This window comes from Columba livia, chromosome 15, assembly GCF_036013475.1.
Source record: "Columba livia isolate bColLiv1 breed racing homer chromosome 15, bColLiv1.pat.W.v2, whole genome shotgun sequence".
Classification (NCBI taxonomy): Eukaryota; Metazoa; Chordata; class Aves; order Columbiformes; family Columbidae; genus Columba; species Columba livia.
Window position 1 is genome coordinate 4364558 of NC_088616.1, and position 22370 is coordinate 4386927.

Below are 22370 nucleotides of genomic sequence, written 5' to 3' on the forward strand. Positions count from 1 at the left end.
TGTGCCTTATTAAAACAACACGCAATTCCCTCAAATCTATGTCTTGATTTTATCTAAATTAATCAGCAGGCTTTATTTTGTTGGTTTGCTTTCCTCTTGGAGCATGGCCTCATCATACCCTTATTCATGAAGCAGAGATCATCTCCAATCCCAGAATGTCAATATATTTTATCTCCTGCAGAGCTCAAAACATCAGTAGCATTCTCAGTGCAATCTTAGAGCAGAGCTGCATTGTTTCATCATCTCTGGTTCTCGTTGCACTCATCCAGCCTCCCTGTGTTATTACACCATTACACTCCTCTGCATCGTGCTGAGCACGTGCTAAGCCAAACAGCTGTGCATGCGAACGCTCCTGGATCAGTAAACTGATTTCCAGATAGCTATCAGGGGCAGAAGACATCGCCACTAAAAAGTGGGGAAAAAGAAAGGCTGACACAGTTAAATCAGTTCCAAAAGTGACTTGGAGGACCTGTGGGTTATGGGAGTGTACAGATGGGGCAGCTCCCGATGTCACCTAGACAGCCATGGAGCCAAACTGCTCTGAAAGCCATTAATAGCAGATGTCTTATTTTCACAGGACCCTTGAAAACACTACTTAAATCCACTGTAGAGCTTTGTGAATTGAAGTAGTGATGGAATATTATGAAACACCTGGAGATCTGATTCTTCTACAGAGGGAAAATGCCATCTTATAAGCATTTTATCTTATGGCAAGAATTGTATCTTGCCTCAATATGTAGATGTTGGAAGCATCTTTTCATCTGCTTCCACAAGGGAGCAGCCACGATTATCTGAACCTATCTGTAGGCTTTAGCTGCTCACCAACTGCTCACAACATTTTAGGGCTTCCCACAAGCCAGGTACAATAAAAATTTCCCCAAAAAATAAACTCAATACATCTGAGAGATTAAAAGATCCTCAATTCCAAATGCTACTGGACATCAGTGCATCCTGTGGCTAGTAGTTGTTCCATGTGTTAAAATACATGAACTCCACTCCCAGCTCTGCTGCAGACCTTCTTGACCTTGGTTAAGTCATTTTGCTTCTGCTGTTTCTGCTCTAGTGCTTTGTTTTTCAAGTGAAAGATCCCTTGGGAATGGATGTGTCTCACACCGTGTGTTGAAATACCACCACCCTGAGCAGTAGGATCAGAGTCCTGACTGGACAGCACACAATTAGCAAAGACACATACTGCAAGTAAATGCTTCCTATCAGGACTTACTTAACAATTAAAACTTTAAAACACATGCTTTTTTGCATCAGAATTATCTTTTTCACTTGAAATTATGCAAAAGAAAAAAATGTCCTGCACCTCAAGAGATTTGGATTGATTTGTCACTGACACCCACAGGGACATGTTGCAAGGTTTGGTTCATACACTACCTGTCATCTTCCCGACTGCGGCACATTTCCAACAGATGGGCTGGACTCTCTTGAGACTCCCAGCTATGTTACATGTCCTGATATAGCTGTGACAATTGTTCCTAATCATCCAGGATATCTCTGCTTCTTCTTTTTAATGTCTTCTGAGAAAACACAATCATCTGCGTGTCTGCTTTCTGTACTAATCTGACAACACAGAGCAGCAGTCCATGTCGTACCCCCTGTTTGCAGAGATTTTGCTCTGAGGTCAATGTTCTGCCTGGTAATTTGTTTTTCATCAATCTTTTTTTGTTTACTGCCTAGGAAAAGTGTCTGTGGCAAACCCATGCTATGTCATTAAAACCTGGGGAGTGTTAGCTAGGAAAGGGCACCATCATTAAGCAAAATTATTGGTAAATATGTTCATCTCTCCCAAATGCACAATACTTTTTTCTTACTGTGACTTATGCATTATGAACATTGCAACAGTTACACATGGAAGAGGTATATACTTACATATCTCAAGGTATCCTCTTATTCCGGTTCACTACAGGTGACTCCTAAAGACCCTAAGGGAGAAAGAAAATAGATTTCAAGGACATTTTGGGAAGATATCCTGAGAAACATAAAAGCGTTTTCCTTCTGTGGATTACCATCCTGACACCAGAAGCTGCAGGTTCCTGGTTTAACGCTCTTTATGAAGACAGATAAATTGCAGACTGAACAGACGCAAGCAAAGTTTCACGATTAAATAGAGGAGTCAATGCACAGGAACAATCAATATATAAGAACAAAACTCTACTTTTAACAGGATCATTAATTTAATGGGTAGAGCAAAACGCTTGTCCTTTAAAGGACTTTCTACTGTATATCACCTCCAAAGCCCAGGTGGTTACAAGCTTGCAGCACTTGTTTCCAAGGCCTAACCTTCAGCAGCAACTTTGGAGGCAACTGTTCTTTCTCCTTGAAGATCCCAATGACCTTGAGAATTTTAATATAAAAATTACACCTTTGTTCATGCTGTAGTCTGTAAAAGCCATTTTAGTACTGATCAGGAGCTTTTAAACAAGACCCAAATAATTGGCACGTTGCTGGGACTTAATAAATACATCAGTTAAACACATAAAAGCTCTGCAACCGATCTGCAGAAGCAAATGGTTGTAGCTCACTGAGTTGGTCCCTAATAGATACGCACAAATGCCACCTAAAGGGAAGAGCAAGCAATAGCCATTTTCTTCTCTGAGGTGTGTGGGGCGTAAGCAGGTACGGGGGGTCCGGGCATGACCCCGGGGTTCCGGGGGGGTCCCGACGTTGACGCCGACATCTCGCCTTGAAACGGATAAATTAACAGCAGAGTCAATTATACTCTTAATTGGCATTCTTATATTGACAGCGCTGGGGAGCTCTGGGGATCATCCTCCACGAGTGCTCCAACGACTGGATGTTCTTGCATTGCTTATATTCGCACAATTATTGCATATTATTACAATTTTTAAGGATTTTTAACAAAGAATATACCTTTACTAGGAAATTATTACATAAAGATGGAGTTGGGTATTTAACGGTCTTTGCTGCCATCTAGTGGCTCATTACCGATACCACACTCTCTTTCGGGGGGCCCTTCTGGTGGTCTTCTCAGGTGTCCCCTGATTGACCCCTCCATGTTCGCAGCTCTTCGAATTAGTGCTCACTTACATAAGTAATGGATTAGTTTCTTACTTACAACGCACCTATTAATTTCTGGCTAAACATAAGCTAAATACTCTGCTTCTAAACAATATGTCACTTAATAGTCTGTCTCTAGCTTGTCATGGAAGAGAATCTAAGGCTTGAAAAATACCCCTTCCTTTGGTGGGTACTTAGAAAGCATTCGTCATGTCTATTGATTAATGATGGGTACGTCCTTTGCAACTTAATCACGGTATACGTTAAATTGGCAGCTCCTCTTCAGCCTGGGGGTCCGAGCATGACCCCCGTGTCAGGCCAGTGTGGTACCGTGGTGGTCCTGGCGTTGACCCCGGCATCACGCTGGGGCCGTGGGGGGGCGGTCCAGGCGTGACCCGGGGTCATATCGGCAGGGTCCCGGGAGGTCCCGACGTGGATCCCGGCATCACACCGGCGGGGGTTGAGGCATGAATCCAGAGTCACACCGGTGGGATCCTGGCAGGTTCCCCGAGCTGACCCTGGCATCATGCCGTGGGTGTCTCAGGATGACCCTGGGGTAATGCTGGCAGGGCCCTGAGGGTGTCCTGGAGCTTATCCGGCATGATGCTTTGGGTCTGGGCATGACCCTGGGTCCATGGCAGCCCCGTCTCCGGTACCCGGGACTAGCCCTTGCTCCGCCCACGGGCCCGACAGCCTGGCCCGCTGGCTCCCGGCCCCCCCACAGCCCGCGCCGCCCGGGGCCGCGGCTCCGCTGGCCGGGTCGGGGGAACGTAGGGCTGGCCCCGGTCCCCCAGGGGGCTGAGCCGGTGGGCTGCCAGGTGCAGCCGGTGGGGGGAACCACTGTGGCAGTCGGAACGGTTGTGTGGCTAGGGTGTGGACAAGGTGTGGGCAATTCAGGCAAGGCGTGGGCAGGGTGCAGACAGCGTGTGGGCAGTGCGGGATGAAGTGCGGGCAGCAAACTGAGGCTGCAGGCAGTATCCGTGCAGGGTGCGGGCACTGGGGACAAGGTGTTGGCAGGCTGCGGGGCTGTGGGCAAGGAGCGGACAGCGCGGACCGGGTGCTTGCCGGGCGCGGGCAGGCGCTGCGCGGGCGCGCACGGCGGATGAGCTCACTGCAGTCTCACCGCACATGAGCGGCGGGGCTGGAGCCGCCCGGCGTCGAGGGGCGGGGGCGGGCGGGGGCGGGCAGCGGAGCCGCCGCGTCTGCGGGAGCCGCCGCCGCCGCCCCGCCGGGCCGCGCCGGGCAGCGCCGGGGAGCGCAGCGGGGAGCGCCGGGGAGCGCAGCGGAGCAGCCGGCACCGCCGAGCACGGCGGCAGCGGGCGGGAGGAGCGCGGCCGCGGGACCCGGCGGAGCCGCTGACATCGGCAGAGCCGCACCCCGGGCCCCGGCAGCGACCTCCCCGCCCGGCCCTGGGGGCGCTGGGCCCCTCCGGCCCGGCCATGCTCGGCCTGGATGTGTGCGAGGCCGGCGGGCAGCTGCTGGAGCTGCTCTGGCTGGCGCTGTGCTACCGAGGTGAGCGGCGGCCGGGCCGGGGGAGTGCGTCCCTGCAGCGGGAGGGCATCGCTCGGGTGCCCCGGGGGTGGGCATCGCCTGGGGGCGGCGGGGTGGGCATCGCCCCGGGGGGAGCATCGCCCCGAGTCCCTAACAGGTGAGCATCACCTCGGGTACCATGTGCGTTCAGGAGTGAACATCACCCCAGGCCCTGGGGGACCAGAGCATCCTGTAGGGGTGGGGGACCCCCCCGCCACTGCCTCTGCCACCTTACAGCCCGACCTGTGGCACCCAACACACGCCACTCTGTCCTGACACCCACGGGGGGCTGGGCGAAGCCCTGGGTGGGTGTATCCCTGGGCTGGGAGCCAGCGTGGCCCAGTGCCGCACGGCGTCGTGCCAGCTGGGGTGCTGGGGCCTTTGCTGGGTACCCAGAGGTGCGGTAGGGCCACTGCTCCGTGCCCCAGTCACTGCCACTGCCCCAGGGACCTGCACAGCTGGCCCTGTGGCCCCAGGGGCTGAGCACAGTGGGAACCCTGCCCTGTGCTGTGTCACCAGGGATTGGGTTTCCAGGGGCTTTGGGGAGCTCAGTGCTTGCAGTCAGAAGGGGGTGGGGGAGTGATGTAGTGGGCAGGGCAGAGTGAGAGGCTATGGGGACATTGCCTGTCCTTGTGCCCCCTGGCAGCCTGTCACCCACCAGAACCACCATTTGCCCCAGAGCTGGCTTTTTTTCTCTGCAGCCACTGGTGGTTCAGGATGGGACACTGGGCTGGTGGCTTCCCATTGAGGTTGGAGGGGACCATGCAACAGTGACTAGGACCTCTCTGGGTGATGGGGCATGAAGGACACCTGCAGGCCATGGTGGGCTGCAGGCACCCCCCGGGCTATGCACACCACGGAGGCACCAGCTTGTCTTGCTCCATGACTGTGCGGAAATGAAGCTGGTGGCAAAGCCTCAGGTCTCAGCTGTGCCACCAGGCCCTGGGGACATGAAGCCCAGTGGTGTCCCCATGGCCCCAAGCAGGGGCACAGCTCAGCTACCCACAGGGGATTGCCCACATCCAACTGTGGCATCTCCAGCTCACCCACCCCCTGCCCACAAGAGTGGGGGTGTCCCCTGGGGTGTCCCTGGGGTGGCAGGACTGCCTCTGCCTGTCCCCTGCAGACATCATGGCTGACAAGGAGGGGGTGATGCTGTCACTGGAGGAGGAGGAGGATGCCGACGTGGCCCTGGCATACAAGACACCAGAGAAGAAGAGCCTGCGGGAAATCCAGGAGCTGGACCCAGGGGACGAGAGCCTGCGCAAGTACAAGCAGGCGCTGCTGGGCACCATCCCTGCTGCCGTGGGTAAGGCTGGGGGCTGCCCACTACAGCTGGGCACCCTGGCACCCAGACCGGGTGATGCAGCCTCAGGGGGTTCAGGGAGCTCAGGCATCCTCAGCACCCATGGGGCATCCCCAGTAGGGAGGGCACATCCTGACTGGCATCGCCCACAGGTGCAGCCTGTGCCCTCCGCCTGCGCAGGGACCCCGGCACCCCCCTGCTGACAGGGTAACGGCTGCCCGGGGACCCCAGTTACCTTGGTTACGGGATCACCGCCGCAGTTTCCATAGGAACGGTTACAGGGGACCGGGAAATTCATTGGGATGACAGAGATGGAGCAAGCAGCTGCGGGGGCTGGGATGGCATGGCTGTCAGTGCCCAGACAGTGTCCCTTGCTCCCCATGGCACCTACAGAAGCCACGTACCACAGCCTGGTGCTGCCCTCAGTGTCTGTGGGGCCTGGGCCATCCTGGGGTGCTCCATGGGCCCAGGACCTCTGTGTGGTAGCTGATGGGTGCATGAGGGTTGGGGAGATGTTGTGCAAGCTGGTGAGGCTTGTGCAAACCAGTGGGGTGCATGAGGTGTGTGCAAGCTGGGGGGGGGGGTGCAGGCTGATGGGGTGCAAGTGGGCTGGTGGGGTGCAGGTTGGGCTGGTGGGGTGAATTAGGCCAGTGTCTGCCTCAAAGGACACCTTTGCTTACATGTGCTGCCTTGTCCTCTCCACTCCTCTTGGCCTACGCCAGGAGCATTGCACCCAAATGGGAGCTACTTGTGGCTGAGCCCCTTCAATGTGTTGTTACCCTGAAGGCCAAATTTGGGGCTGGCCTGAAGTGCCCCTGGTCTCCTGCACCCTGCCTGGCACTCGCTGGCTCACAACGCCTCCACCATGGCCACTATGGCCCTTTGTGCCATTAAAGGGGGCATGGGCAGCCCCCCGGCTGCACTGGGATGGAGGTGCCAGTGGCAGTGGGCTGGGCACAGGTGGGTAAGGTCTGTGCCCTGCCACTTGTCCCTAGATGCCAGCGTGCCCAATGTGCAGGTGACGAGGCTCACCTTGATGTGCGAGCAGGCACCGGGGCCCATCACCATGGAACTGACAGGTGAGTGGTGGGGCCACCCATGGGAGGAGGAAGAGGGGGAAAGGCTGCTGGGCTGATGGGCTGTCTCCCCACGCAGGAGACCTGGAGGTGCTGCGGGGCCGAGCCTTTGTGCTGAAGGAGGGGGTGGACTACAGGGTGAAGGTGTCCTTCAAGGTGAGGCGGGTGCATGGTGCCTTGTGACCTCTGGCTGGGCATTGCCTTGCTGCCCTTACACCCCAGGGTCCCTGCCCCAAAAGGTCCCTGTTGCCCTGGGTCCCTGCCCTCACACTCTGACCCATGGTGTCCTTACTCCCCATGGATTCCTTTTCCATGTGTCCCTGTCTCACAGGATCCCTCCTGCCACCCATGGGTCTCTGCTTCCCCATTGTCCCTGCTGTCTTGGGGCGTCCCTGCCCCACGCCCCTCACCCCCAGGGCCTGTGTTCCTGCCTACCCTGGGGTCCCTGCCCTCCTGGGTCTCTGCCACCTTGGGAGTCCTTGCTGCCTTCGACATCACTGACACCTGATGGTCACTGCTACCTTGGGGTCCTTATCCCTCTCGGGGATCTGGGCCACCCCTGGGTCCCTGCTCCTCTTAAAGGTCCCAGCCACATTGGGTCCCTGCCTTTCCCAGGGGTCCCTGGAGGTCCCTACCCCTCCCAGGGGTTCCTGCCTTCCCAGGGTTCCTGTCCCTTTTGGGTGTCCTTGCCACCGTTGATGCTGCTCAGTGCCCGACCCTGCCCAGGAAGCTGGACCCTGGGGGGTCAGTATGGGGCTTTACAGGTGGGTGTCCCCAAGGCCAGGGATCCCTAGCACGGGGAGCACCATGCCATGGGGCAGCACCCATGGTGCCTTTGCTCTCTATCTGCAGGTGAACAGGGAGATCGTCTGTGGGCTGCGGTGCCTGCACCTCACCTACCGCCGGGGCCGGCCCGGTGAGTGGGGTTGGGGGTCTGGGATTGGTGGGGGGTGGGGGGGCCATGCCACCCCGGCCCCACTCACCCATCCCCCTTCTCCCCTTCTTGCCCAGTGGACCGCGATGTCTTCATGGTGGGCAGCTACGCACCGCGGGCTGAGGAGTATGAGGTGGTGACGCCGGCGGAGGAGGTTCCGCGGGGCTGGCTGGCGCGGGGCTCCTACCACGTCCGTTCCCTCGTCACCGACGATGACAAGACGGAGCATCTCTCCTGGGAGTGGGGCCTCTGCATAAAAAAGGCCTGGGAGGACTGAGCCCCCATCACACCCCGGTTTCCCCCCACTGCCAGCTCGGGGACGTGGTGCCTGCCATCCTGGGGGGACCCCTCACTGGCACCACGGTGCTTGCCCCGGTCATGTGAAGGGTTGTGTGTGGGGGGTCCCTTAGCGAGTGGGCACCCACAGTCGTGGTCTTCGCAACCAAAGTTATTTTTAATTGCTGGTTTTTTTTTAAAACACTGACACCCACCTGGTCCTCGCAGTGTCCCCATCGCTGGGCCCAGGGCCGTGACCCTGCCGTGGCGGTGCCGTGCCCGGCTGGCCACCTGGTCGCAGGCTGTGCTCTTCCATCGCCATTAAACCCTACAGACTGGTCTCTTACTGGTGTGTCTGTGCCCCCATCGCCTCTGTCCCACTGGCAGGGCAGGTTCTGCTGTGGGGACAGGTGGCAGGAAAACAGCCACCTGGTCCCGCTGCCTTATCGGTGGTGCCGGGCAGCCAGTAGCGAAGGGCCACGAGCACCAGGGGACCGGCACCACCTGCCCTGGGGCCCTTATCTGTGTCCTTCTCCCTGGGCACTGGCTTTGGCACCATGCAGGGCTGGGGGACCCGGCTGGTTTGGCTGCTGGCACTGACTTGGCTGTGCCTGGTATTGGGGGCTGAGGGGGAGGATGGGGAGGTGGTGGTGGAGGAGGAGGATGAAGCACTCTCGGACGAACTTGGGGAGGAGGACGGCGTCCTGGTGCTCCATGAGCACAACTTTGCCCGTGCCCTGAGTGAGCATGGGCTGCTGCTGGTGGAGTTCTGTAAGTGTCCCCGCTGTGGGCAGGGGTGCAGGCAGAGGTGTGGGGTACAGGGCAGGGGTGCAGGTGCAGAATGGGGCACAGGATGGGTGCAGGATGGAGGTTGGGTGGTGTGGGCAGGGACAGGGCTGTGGGTCAGAGGGGCACAGGGCATGGCATGTGACAGGGCAGGGGTGTGGGGTATGGGACGGAGACAGGGACTTGGAGCAGGGACACAGGCAGAGGGATGGTGGGGGACATGTAGCAGGGATGGGGGGGACACATGGCGGGTGTGTGGGACATGGGCCCTGGTGCAGGGGATATGGGCAGGGGCACGAGCTGGAGCCCAGCAGGCTCATGTAGCCATTCTGTGCCCCAGCCACCCACTAAGCCCACCCTGGGAACCAGGGACACCCCAAGGCTGTCCTGGGGCCGTCCCTGCTGCCAACACTGTCCGCTGCCCGCAGATGCGCCGTGGTGCGGGCACTGCCAGCGGCTGGCCCCAGCCTTTGCCCAGGCGGCTGCCACGCTGAAGAACGAGTCCAGCCTGGCACGGCTGGGCAAGGTGGATGCCACGGCACAGGGGGCCCTGGCCAGCGAGTTTGGCATCACTTCATACCCCACACTCAAGCTCTTCCGTGATGGCAACCGCACCCACCCCCTCGCCTACACCGGTATGGCTGTGACACCGCGTGGTGACTGCGGCACCTGTTGTGGGGGACGCCACAATGGGTGCTGGGGTGGGCTGGCATGCAAAGGCAGGTGGCGGGGGTGATGATGGGAAGGGTGGCAATGTCCTGGTGGGGAGTGCAGGGTGGTGATGGTGTGCAGGTGACAACATGGCGATGGTGCATGGAGTGGTGCTGGCAGTGCCGTGGTGGTGATGGCAGGTGGTGCTGGCGGCAGGAGGGCTGTGTGGCAGCCCAGTGAGGGGTGGCCGAGGTGACCACGGGGACCCTGCCCTGTGTGGCAGGCCGCATGGACGCTGAGGGCATCGTGCGCTGGATGCAGCGTCGGGCCGGCCCCAGAGCCACGCTGCTGCAGGACACCGACACCGCCGCCGCCTTCATCAGCTCCCAGGATTTGGTGGTCATTGGCTTCTTCAAGGTGGGCTGTGGTGAGTGGGGGCTAGGTCGGGGCCGTGGCTGTGTCTGCTCACGGCGCGGCTGCACAGGACCTGCAGGGCCAGGCAGCCCAGGCATTTTACGAGGTGGCTGGCGAGGTGGTGGACGTGCCGTTTGGAGTGGCCGAGGCAGCTGAGCTCTTCCAGGTGTATGGGCTGTCAGCCGACACTGTCTGCCTCTTCAAGAAGGTGAGGAGGTGGCAGGGGAGTGGTGGGGCTGTCCTGGTCACCCCCAGCCCTCACCAGCCCTGGCCCCCGGCAGTTCGACGAGGGACGGACAGACTTCCCCGTGGACCCAGCCCAGGGGCTTGATGTGGCTGAGCTCACCCAGCTGCTCCGCGTCCATAGCCTGGAGCTGGTGATGGAGTTCACCAACGAGGTACAGCCCATCGCCATCCCTGTTCCTGAACCTGCAAGGGCCATGTTCCCCTTGCCCTCACCCTCCTCCTCCTCCTCAGACCTCCGCACAGATATTCGGTGCCAAGATCCCCCACCACATGCTGCTTTTCCTCAACAAGTCCTCACCGGTGCAGCTGGCACTGCAGGATGGATTCCGAGCAGCTGCCGGTGCCTTCCGGGGCAAGGTGAGGAGAGCCCATGGTGGGGACATGGAGGAGTGACCATGGGGCACCGCAACCTCAGTGTCACCCACCTCCTGCCTAGGTACTCTTTGTGGTGGTGGACGTGACTGGGCACGGTGCTCACGTCCTGCCCTTCTTCGCCATGACACCTGCTGACGCCCCTACCCTGCGCCTGGTCAAGATGGAGAACAACCGCAAGTACCGGATGGACCAGGACACCTTCTCGGAGGCCGCCATCCGCACCTTCGTCCAGGCGGTGCTGGATGGAAAGGTGAAGGTGAGGGATGCAACACGGTGCCAGCTGACACCAAGGATGCTTCCTAGTGGTGAGCGGTGGGCTGTTAACTCTGAGGCCTAATGATGGCAGTAGTGTGGTGAACACCAGCCACCTGCGCGCTGATGCTTGTGCTGTGAGGCCTGAGGATTTGGGGGGGGTTTGTGGGACAGGAGTCAGGAGACTGTTGCTATGGAGGCACACAGAGATGGGATGATGGCAGAGTTGGTCCGAAAGGCAGCACAGGCGCACTGTTGGCTACAGGCTGGGGTCCCCCTGTTCCATCCTGTGCCCATGGGGCCCTGGCACCACTCAGCCCAGGCTGTGTGGCTGTCCCGATTGTCCCCACAGCCCCACCTGCTGAGCGCGGAGCCCCCCGAGGGCTGGGACACACGGCCTGTTAAAGTCCTGGTGGGGAAGACCTTTGAGCAGGTGGCGTTTGACGAGACCAAGAACGTCTTTGTTAAGTTCTGTAAGTGCTGGAGCTGCCTGTGACCCTCCTCAAGCTCTGCACAGGACTCGGGCCCACACTGCGATGTCCCCAGTCGCGTCCCCAACCCCTGCCCAGCGGATGCTGTGCCATGACCCCGGCAGAGCCCCGATCCCCTGGTTTGTGCCGGTCCCGCAGACGCACCATGGTGCTCCCACTGCCAGGCTATGGCAGCCGCCTGGGAGGAGCTGGGCGAGCGCTACAAGGACCACGAGAACATCATCATCGCTGAGCTGGATGCCACGGCCAACGAGTTGGAGAACTTCACCATCAATGGCTTCCCCACCCTGCACTACTTCCCCGCGGGGCCGGGCAGGAAGGTAAGTGGGGGCATCTGCAGGGCCACCCTGGCTCTGCCAGCACCTGGGAAATGGGGTCACCCCTCATCTCCATTCCATCCCATGGCTGCAGATGGTTGAGTACAAGAGCACCCGAGATGTGGAGACCTTCTCTAAGTTCCTGGAAAATGGGGGGACGCTGCCCGAGGAGCCACCTGCAGTAAGTGAGGTCCCCCCACACCAGGGCAACACAGCTCCCAGCCTTTGCTGGGCGGGATCAGCTCCTTTGGGATGGGGACAGGGACAGGAGGTGTATGTCTGTCCGTGCCTCATCACCACTGTCTTCTCCAGGTGCCCCAGACCCCCGAGAACAGCACAAGCAGTGAGGAGCCGAGTTCACTTGGGACGGCTGAATCCCGGGATGAGCTATGAGCCCCGTCCCACATGTGCTCCTGCTATAAACCACCTGGAAACGATGCGGGCTCTGTGTGTCTGTGGCTCCGCAGCACTGCAGGGTGCACGTTGTGGGGACACCCCCGTGTCCTTGGGGACACACAGGAGAGTTAGCTGCTGGGGCAAAGGTCATGGGGGGACCAGCTGGGGTCCCTTGGTTGTGGCTCCCAGGCAGCTCTCCCGCCACAGGCCTGGACTCCAGTCATCTGCCAGCCCCAGCCGAGCCCCAGGAGCTGCGGTCCGAGCCAGCACGGAGCTCACCATGGTCAAGCCTGGCTCGCAGCCCCTGGGACCCCCCCAGCATCCCCCAGAACACCCCGCACTGTCCCCTCTCCCTGGGCCTGTTGATCCCAGATCCTGGGCAATTCCTCTGAGAGCAACACCTCGGTTCCCCTGGGCCAGGACCTGCCCAGCCACCCCTCAAGGGAGCTCACAGACACCCCAGCCCCACCACACGCCCAAGCCCACATCAGGGCCCTTTGCCCAACCCATCCCATCCTCCACCACCCCAGCTGGCTGCCAAGGGCCTGGGCATCTGCTCAGCGGGGAAGGAAGAAACCAGCAGGCAGTGGGACAAGGAGTTTTATTTCAATTTATCCAAGTACCTTTGAAAAGATCATTGTACAAGCCAGCACATGAGAATGCAGAGGAGACGTTGCCAGAGTCGCGCAGCCACTGTACATATTTACAGGGGACCCCCTGAGTAAAAAAGGGGGAGACGGAAATCCCGGGCATGTTAACAACCTCACCAGACACAACACCATCAGAACTGAAAAAAAAAAAGGAGGGGGGGAGAACCGCTCATAACGCTGTTCCCGGGCTGAATATGATTGTGGATTTTGTTGGATGTCACATATAGGCTAGTCTCAGAACCATAATTTTAAAGGCACTCGGTGACATGTACAACAGGCTGAGTTGCGTCCCGGCGCGGTGCCACAGGGGCCCCAGCAGCTCCAACGCACCACCACGGCTGTGAGCAGCGCTGGGCAGGGAGAGCGCCAATGTGGAACCCCCGGCTTCAGGGGCCACCCCAGTTTGTGTGGGTGGGCGAGCGCCGGTGTCTGAAGGAGCGGGGAGAGGACAGGGCCTGCAGCCAAATAAACCCAGGAGGCTTCCCCGCGTGCCGACTGCCACATGGGGTCCCCTGACCCTTCACGAGCCCCACAAACTGGCACCAACACCCTCCTTGCATTCGGCAGTGGCCTGCAGTGCCATCACGCTGCCTCTCCTGAGACACAAGCCAACAAAAGACAGAGGACTCATAAAAAGATGGGTTTTGTCCTCAGACTGAGTGTCTCTTCAGTTCCCTCCCCTACCAAGTTTCTCCTAAGGGAGTCCCCTGACCGCAGCTTGGCGCTGGCGGCCTGGGCATGTCTGCGCTGGGGACACAGGTGCTGGCGCTCTGCAGAGACACAGCACCCTCCTGGGGGGTGAACACTTCTCCAGGGGCAGGGCACACACGGGGGAACACCAGCACCCAGCCTGTCACCCTGGCTCCTCGCCAGTCCTTGCACTGAGGGAAATCCGCAGCCCCAGAGCTGGCATCAACCCTTTTATCCCTCAGGGATTTACTCAGTCGCAAGAAAGCTCAGGAGGGAAAAAAAACCTCATCCTACCATGTCCAGCCGCTGCAGCTGCCAGGGCGGCAAGAGACCAACTTGTTCCAAATGGCTCAACAGTCTTCAGAGGCGAGCTGGGACCACAGCCCCTCCCGAGTGGCGGCGCTCCGAAGCCACCCACGCCGGGAAGCAGGGCAGGGTGACGTGAAAGCGAGAAGCAAACGGAGTCTGAGGGATGGCTGTACACTTTGGGCACATTCTGCAGTACCTGTATGTTTTACATTTACATAAGAGCACTGTGACATTGGAAATATTTTCCTTTTATTACAATATATCAAAAATATGCAGCTTTAGTAAACAAGGTCATATTACACTTTCTAATGCACTGTACAATGCTACATTACACTTATAGTCGGTATGGAGAGGGAGCCCGGGCTCCCACTGGCAGGTTGATGGGGTGAAACGTCACCCACCGGCAGCCCGGAGCTCGCCCAGGTCGGCGCCGGAGTTGGCTGTGTCCTCCAGCACCCGTGGCAGCGGCACTGCCAGCGTCCGCCCCAGGCCCTCTCCTCCGGTCCCGGAGTCTTTCACAGTCCTGTCCTCACACCATGGCACCCTAGTCGATCTTCTCCACCTTCCCAATGATCTTCTCTTCGAAGATGGGCAAGATGGTGTCATCCTCCCGCACCTCCTCAAAGACCACACCACAGTCGAACTCGTCACTCACTTTCTTAAAGTAATACCTGAAAAAAACAGAAACATGGGAGAGAGGACAAAAAAGAGCAGGTGAATGGTCATGAAGACACCACGGTCACCAAACCTGGGTACAACTCCTTTCCATGCTCCTGAGCTCATGGTGCATGGGGAGCAGCTCCCCCTGACATGGAGGCAACTGCAGCCACACTTTTGCCCCTGCCCTCACCCAGTGAGCAAACCAGAGTGGTCGGGATCTGTGTTGGCACATTCAGAAGCTCCAGCCCTGAACCCAAGCCGATTCGGAGCTCTCCCAAAAGCAGAGGCTGGAGACACTGATAGTACCGGCGTGTTTCTAGGCAGGCTTCTCTATGGCAGCTCCACTTGGAAGGGGGAATTTGGAGAGCTACATGTCCCATGCCTGGCTGCTTTGGGATTTGGCAGGACCCAACCTCCCTATCCTGTCTGGGAGGAGCTGAAGTGGCTCTGGAAATCGGAGGGTTCCTCACAGCATCACTGACCACCATCTGACACTGCTCCTCACCAGCCCAGAACCTTGTGAGGGCCCTACAGGGCAGCTCAGCAGCTTCTGCTGAAGTTGCAAACTGTGATGCAAGACATTTCTGGTACAAAACCCAACCTGCCCCGACCCTGTAACCTGCCTCTTCAACAGCCTTGGCTCTACTGCCACACCCCCACTGCAGCACAAATAGCAGGAGCCCTTGTGGAAGGCTGTCAGGACCTCCAGAAGCTCCAAATCTAACTCCACCACGCTCCTTTGCCTTGAGGGGGCAACACTGCCATGTCCTGGCAACAGCATCTGCCAGGGGTTGCTGACAGTCTGCTGGCACCACATCGCACACAGGGAGCACAGCCCTTACCTGTAGTTCCCTTTCTTGGTCAGCAGTTCCTTGAACTGTCCCAGCGTCACCACGCGCCCTTTGACGAGGGTGCGGTAAGGGATCGGCTCTCCGCAGAAGTAGTAAGCGACCACGATGTTCTCGCATGGCTGGGACGCTCCACTGCCTGGTCTCTTCTGGGGCTTCAACCTGCCGTGCAAAAAATACAAGCGATCTGCTGAGTGTGGGTTCTGGGGTTGCCCAGGCCAGCAGTGGGTGTCAGGCCCCACCAGAGGTGACAGAAATGGGCTGGAGGGACCACCGGCTCTCTTGGCACACAGCTGCACACTGAGGGTGGTGAAGTAGCGAACGGCACTTGGAAAGGCTGGATGAGGCCAGGCTGCCACTACAAGGAGGGCACAGGTTCCAGCTCAGCCCCTTTGTGCTGAAGAAACACATCCCCAGGCCCTGAGATGGGACAGAGTCACCAGTGAGCATCCCGGCCAGGGCAGCAGCCAGGGCAGCAGCAGCACGTTCCTCACGCACACCGAGCATGCCTGGGGACCGTAACGCAAACACTGCTCAGACTACTTGGGATTATTGCTGCCGAGGCCAAAACAGCTCAGCATGGCTTTCTGCGGACCTACATCTGCCAGGCTGCGCAGCCAGAACCGCTCCTGCTCCTGCAGCTCCCCGGGCACCTCTCCCGGCGCAGAGGGAGGTCGGAGGGGATGGAGCTCCCAGCTGGACATGCCCTGGAGGCTTTGCTATCTGCACAGAGTAGGGAGGCAGCCACCATCCCCAAAGCCTCGGTGACTTTAAACCTCTCGTGTTTTCCTGACTCTCAGGATGTTGGTCTGGTCTCTGCTTCTAGCCCACACACTGGGGTTCTGCTATGTGGTGCCATCACTAGACCAAAAGCGTCAGCCCAGTCCTAACTCCATTTTGAGAGGCTGACAAAAGTAGCAATAACAACACCCAGGGTACTTTGCCCTTCTGCGGAGCCTTTCATCTGGGGTGCTGTAAATGCTGCACAAACACTGGAGCAGCCTACGCAAACTGGCAACTTGGCATGTGTGGTCTGAGCCAGAGGCAGCCCTCTCTTTCAAAGTCACATACAGCAAATTCGGCAGCTTTAAAAAAATATTTAAAAAGCACGCTGGATAAAAAAGATAATTTTGTATTTACATGACTGGAAAGTTGCTATAAAAAACAGAATTTGCCAAGCACATGAGGTAATCACAGTTTTGGAACTGACGCTGACTCTAACCTTTAAACACCGGCTTGCGGGCAGAGCACCTTTTCAATGGCATGCCCACGTAAATGCTGGCTTTGCCAACAAGACCAGGCACTATCTTTTCTTGTCTTTCTAAAGGCATGAGAGGTCTGAAGTTCAGCTGAACAACCCTCCTGGTTCCTGCTCTGCCTGGGAGACCTTTGGAGACGACGCAGCACCCTGAGAGGTGAGGGTCTGCTCCTGGTGCCAGCAGAGCCCCTGGAGCCGCTCCCATCCCCGTACCACCGCACAGGATGCCCTTTAGCTAGAAAAACATTAAGGAATTGAGTCATTCTTGGAAAAAAAAAAAAAAAATGAGGCGTTTAAAGGAAAAATGGGTCATAAATTCAGGCAGATTCTGTGAACCCTGCGAGCCAAAGTTAATTGAAGGGGTTTGGAAAACCTCAGAGTCCCTGAGCTTCTCTTTAATCCTGCTAGAAACAAGTTGTGACTGAGAGAGCGCTGCTGCACACCTGGGGATGCGGGGACAAACCCCCGCGCCCTGTGCAGGCAGCACAGCCAGGGCTGCCCTTCTCCTTCACCCGGGGAGATGGACAGGACACCCCCAAGCTCTGCTGTGGTCAAAGCGAGAGGGGGACCGTGCTGGCAGCTGGGAGCCTCCTTCCTCCTCCTCCTCCTGCCAATGTATCCCTGAAAAGTCGTTTCTGAACATGCTCAGCCCAGCTCCAGTGCTCATCTCTTTCCAGAGCAGAGACGTGCCTAAAAATCATGCCCAAAAGCAGAAACTCCGCACTGCTCCACAGAGCGAGAGTTAAAAATACAGAATCACTGAAAATGTGATTTTCCAAGAGCTCCTCTCAAACGAATGAGACAACACAATTGCCTCCACTTTCGTCATCGCCAAGAGATCTCCTGAGAGCACAGTTTACCCAAACCAGACCCTCTCTGGGCCCTGCCTCATTAAGGCTTCCACCTGCATCCATCTCCTGGCAGCAGCGTGACCCAGAAACACAGCCAGGTACCACCACCCTGCCCTCCTGGGATCACCCCCCCTGCTGCATGTGTCACAAGCACAAATGTTCTCCAGCGCAGAAACTGCAGCCCCTGCTCCACCTATTGCATCTGCACTTCACCACCCTCCCGATTTCTTGGCCACCTAACCCAGTGGTGCTGTGACAGGGACACAAAGTCTGGGCACCAGCTTGGTCCAGCTCAGCCCTGGGGCTGGAGAGCTCTGGAAAGCCTGAAACGCATGCACCAGATGTCACCTCAGGAGGTGTCCCAGCCGCCAGCTCTGCTCCTCTTCCAGGCTTGACCCAACCCAATTAATTCCCAATCGAGCTCAGGCTAATGTTCTCACTGCTGGCAAAAATCTATTCTCTGAAGAGCTGGTAGTAATTACTTCATCCAGCTGCGAACGTAATTGAACTGTGACACTGAGCTACAGAAAATGGCTCAAAACCTGACTGTACAAGGAAAAACCTGATGGTCACTGCGACACCAATGCTGGGCACAACAGATCTGCCGGTCATTCAGTACCAGACATGTAACCCTGCATTGCTAGCAGCAGCCAAGTGACTATCTCAGACATGAGTGGCCCTCAAAACACTGTGGAACAGGGAGAGAAAGGCTTTTTCTGCAACGGAAGCGTGGTTTCTGAAATAATATTTACCATTGCCAGTCCAGGCACTGCAGACACCTCCCGTATTTCTGACGGGGCAGTGCTGGGTGGGAGTGGGGCTGCTGGCCCCCCGACAGGGCACACGCAGGGATTTGGGGAAGGACGCTGCTGGCCATGGCTGTGCCAGGAGAGCGGCTGCTGGGCCGGGTAACCGGGCTGGCAAGGTCAGCTTGGGCACACAAAGCCGGCACGCTGCGCTCTCCTCCCGCAGCCAGCTCAAGCTCAAGGACACCCCCAGGCCCACCTCCACCTCTCCTGCCAAGGGCACCGCGCTTCCCCGAGGCTGTTGACAAACTTGAACACTGGCTCAAATTTCCCAGAGCTCTCCAAAGCTCCCGACTGAAATAAATGTTTTTTTCACAAGCTCCCCTCTCCATTTCTGCTTTGCTCTCCAAAGAGCCGTGAGGTCTGTTTTCAGGCAGGCTCCTGTGCCAACCACAGCAGGAGCTCTCTAAGAAGCTGCTGGCTCAGGTGTACTCCAGCCAGAGCACCCAATCCTGCCAAAACCCAGCAGAGAGATTTCAACACCCTGAAATCCCTGGGGACCGTTGCATCCATTCCTGCCTGCTACTTGGCATAGGCACATTTGCTTTTCATGAGCAGTTCCCCACCGGCAAACACAGCTCCCTGGCTTTCCCTGCATGGGGCACATCGGGGGACCCTCTGTCACCAGGAGAAGAGCTGGACCTTGTGGGCAGGCAGCGAACACAGAGCAGCCCAGTGCGTGTCCTCCCGCTGGTCTGCACCGCACCTACCACAGTGCCACAGGATTCTTACAAAAGCTACGCTTACAATACACACCAAATTAGTATTAGAGTATTAATTGTATATTAATTTAGCCCAGGTTGATGTTTCCAAAGTGCGTATCTGCATCTAGACATTTCTGGGGAAGGTGCATTAATTTCATATGACTATAAACAACTCTACTAATAAAGCCTCTTTAGTTACACCAACTGAAAGGTAGGACAAATAAACTTGGCTTATCCTGACTTGGGAGAGCCCTCTAATTACCTGGCTTTCAATCAGTACTCTGATATAAATACGCAGAAGTCTGCTACATGGTCACTGCAAGCAAAAATAATTGGAGCTTGGCAATTAACAGAGTTTCTTTTTAAAATTACACTCGTGTTTCTAAGAGTCAGATGTCAAAGTTTCAAGTTCTCAGAATACAGCTATAAAGCTGTGAAACGTTTTTAAGGGACTAAGTGCTTTTAGCTGTTAACAGTAATTATTTAGCACTTCCAAAACGCTTTTCATCTGAGAGCTCCATGTGCCTGGTGAACAACCTTCCCTGACACATAACACAGGAGCAGGAGAATTTGCTCTGCAACAGGCAGGAGCTGAGTCCCAGGAAGATGCAGTGACCTGGACAGGGCCACGCAGCCACTGCTGCTGCAGTGGGACACAGGGATGCGGGAGATGTAGATAATGAGCAAATACATCTTGTCCTGCACTTAATTTTGCTGCATCCTGCTGAATTCTGCTCCTACACCAACCTTTGAAATCATCGTGCAAGTGTAAATGAGTGGAGTCAGTCAGCTCTCCCATCCCATGTCCCTCCAGGCATGTTCCCCCTGCCCAGCCTTTCCTCAAGCTCGCAGCACCCCCTTCCCCACCCTCCCATGGGCATTTCCAGCCTCTACACCCACAAACCACAAGCCCAGGTCCTCACGGTCAGTTTTGGCATTTGTGTCACCACATCAGAGGGACTGGGACAGATTTCTCTCACCTCTCTGCTCAGGCTTGCATGCAGTTGTTGCTGGGAGCTGGAGATCAGAGCAGAGTGGACATGTCCCTCAGCTGCCCACCTTCAGAGCAGTCCCCCCCTTCTCTCCCATGCACAACCAGACTGTATCACCATACCTTTGTTTAAGGGGGAGTTTTCCAGCCCTTTTTTCCTCCTCCTCCAACCTCCTGCGAGCTTCTTCCAGCTGGGTGAGTGGGTTGGGAGCTGGATTGGGTGGCATGGTAGGATCTTGGATGAAGGGGTGAGAAGGCTGGACGACGTTCCGGAGCTGAGCGCTGACCCATGGATGCACTGCAACAGGTCGCTCAATGGAGAGGGGTCGGACCATATCATGGGACAGCTGCTTCTTAGCACCTGAAGATCTGCAAACAAACACAAAGGTTTTACATGGGCCGCTGGGTGGCTCTGCTGTGGTGCACTGTCACTCCTACATGGACCTGCTGCTCCTGCAGCTGCACATGGGCACAACTGAAGTTCCTTACAGCACTTACAGAGGCGACCACCATCCACCTCTAGAGGAGATTTCAGGACAGCAAGTCCTGAGACATCAGGGTGAGCAACCCAACTCTGACACAAAGCCCACAGGTCTGTTTAAGGGCTCTCATCAAGCACACAATACATAAGAATAAAACAAGCAAAATGCAGCTCCACCATTTGTGACACTGCCCCAGAAGATGTCCTCCCAGGCTGGGAGCCTCTCCATGAGCCACTGTTCAGCAGCTCTGGGAAAAGGGACGTTGCAGGGATGCGCTTGTCCTTCCCCAGCCCCAGGGGCAGACTCTGCTGCCGGGCTCCTTGCTGAGCTCTGGCGCTCGGCCTCAGCTGCCTGCAGTGCAACCCGCCCTGGCTTCCACTGTCCAGCATGGAGGAAACCACCAGCAGTTCCACCACTCAGCGCTGCTGCGCCAGTGCGGACAAGACCACAGACCCCTCTCATCGGCACCCACCAAGCTGGTTTTTGCGAGAGCCTGACCAGATTGTGACTGAGGATCTGTGCCTGTGGAACTGTGCAGCTCCAGAGAGATCCCTGAGCCAGCCGTGTCCTCAGCTCTGCTCAAGACAGGTGAGGCCAGCCCAGAGGATGCTACCAGCAAGCTGAAACACTGGGCAACCCTGAGCCATGCTGAGCTGCTGCCTCTGGACCCATGACTCCAGCACAGTAGATTCTGCATTTCTATCAGCACCTTGCAGGAGTAACAGGCATTTACAGACAGCAAATGCTTAAAGGAACAATCCTGCCTGCTGTACACCATGTTATCCACCTCAAAACCACAGCAGTGACTTGTGAGATTCTCCTGGGGCTGCAACCCTCCCCTAGCACAACCACAAAAACAGCCCTTACAGCCCCTGATCAATCCTCAGTCTCCAAAGTGCCTAAACCCTTGTGCCTGGTGAAGTCTTGTCTCCCCAGGGTCCCCAGGAACAAGGCAGAGTGCCAGACAGTCCAGACACACGTGCCCTGTGCAGGGGACACAACATAACAGTGTGAAGACCCCTCGCTCTGCCAGCCCTTACCCATGGTTTGTTTTCTTATGCCTGCTGATCTCCTTCTCTCCTTCTATGATCCACTGAAGGATCTTCTGGTTTCTCTCCACGTCTTCAGGAGATCCTGGCATCTCATAGTTGGCACCATCACTTTTCCCTGAATCAGTCTTCTTAACATTTCTTTTTGAGAGCAGACTTGCTTTCCCGCTGCAAGAACAAAGCTTGAGACATTAGCGTTTTGCCTAAGCCAAACCACCACAGACCGTGGCAGAGGTTGGACACATCTATCTCCAGACCTACTCAGCCCTGCCAGGGTCTGGTGCTGCTCATGGCAGTGGCCCTGGCTGCCCTGCACAGCCCCCTGGCTCTACCACAGCTCAAACCAGCCATGCTCTGTTTGAGGCTAAAGCAAGACTGGCCAGACCCAAGCACAGCGGCTTCTCCATCCAGCTACCAGGTGCAGAGCATGAGGTTCATTCTTGGGCTGCAATCCGTCAGCTGCCTTTCAGTGCCAGACACTGCTTGAAACTTGAGCCCTTTCTTAATTCGCTGACACCCCAAACCGCTGATTTGCCGTGCCAGGCATCTACTTCTCACCGTGACTTGAACTGAGGCTTCACATCAGGGTGGAAGATCACACCACAGCAGGGTGGGCTGCCTCTCATGCACTGGAAGCCCAGCCACGTCAAACATGGTGGCCAAACAGGCTCCAGGCAGCAGCTGACACTCCAGCCACGCTTATGGCTGCAGGAACAGCTCCTACAGAAGCCCCTTGCCCACACGCAGCCCCACATGCCCGGCTGGGTAGCCCCACGCTCACTAGGCCACACAGAATTCACCCATGCTGGCCTATCACTGCCACAGCCTGTGGCTTCATGGGACCACCCTAATCAGCCACCCACTTCACTCCATAGGACCTTCCCTCCCTACAGGAAAAACAACCTTAACACCACAGAGGAGCAACAGGTCCCCAGGCAGCTTGGCTGATTTTTTAGGGAAAAAGCCTGGAGAGAGGTTGCTGAAGATCTCCTAAG

At 57.1% G+C, this 22370-nt stretch overlaps 3 protein-coding genes across 5 annotated transcripts in view; 2 read left to right on the plus strand and 1 right to left on the minus strand.

Annotated features, from left to right (window-relative positions):
- The first annotated feature begins 4037 nt into the window (after positions 1–4037).
- On the plus strand, positions 4038–8495 carry ARHGDIG (Rho GDP dissociation inhibitor gamma). Its single transcript, XM_065030714.1, has 6 exons — positions 4038–4539; positions 5684–5866; positions 6859–6942; positions 7019–7095; positions 7792–7855; positions 7951–8495. The coding sequence occupies exons 1-6, from the start codon at positions 4467–4469 to the stop codon at positions 8148–8150; spliced, it is 681 nt and encodes a 226-aa protein (XP_064886786.1). The 5' UTR covers positions 4038–4466; the 3' UTR covers positions 8151–8495.
- A 58-nt stretch (positions 8496–8553) lies between these two features.
- PDIA2 (protein disulfide isomerase family A member 2) lies at positions 8554–12284 on the plus strand. Its single transcript, XM_021295825.2, has 11 exons — positions 8554–8920; positions 9364–9570; positions 9870–10003; positions 10071–10208; positions 10282–10398; positions 10478–10603; positions 10683–10877; positions 11226–11346; positions 11503–11684; positions 11776–11862; positions 11994–12284. The coding sequence occupies exons 1-11, from the start codon at positions 8707–8709 to the stop codon at positions 12072–12074; spliced, it is 1602 nt and encodes a 533-aa protein (XP_021151500.2). The 5' UTR covers positions 8554–8706; the 3' UTR covers positions 12075–12284.
- Positions 12285–12662: 378 nt separating this feature from the next.
- Positions 12663–22370, minus strand: part of AXIN1 (axin 1) — an 83218-nt gene continuing 73510 nt past the window's right edge. For 2 of the 3 annotated variants that reach the window (XM_065030710.1, XM_065030709.1), the window contains 4 exons: positions 21367–21543; positions 19968–20213; positions 15229–15396; positions 12663–14397 (listed from right to left, as the gene is read on the minus strand). In XM_065030710.1, coding sequence (XP_064886782.1) covers positions 14271–14397; positions 15229–15396; positions 19968–20213; positions 21367–21543 — 718 coding nt within the window. In that variant the 3' untranslated portion in view covers positions 12663–14270. The remainder of the gene's footprint in view (positions 14398–15228; positions 15397–19967; positions 20214–21366; positions 21544–22370) is intronic. The other variant, XM_065030711.1, reaches the window with a different exon arrangement.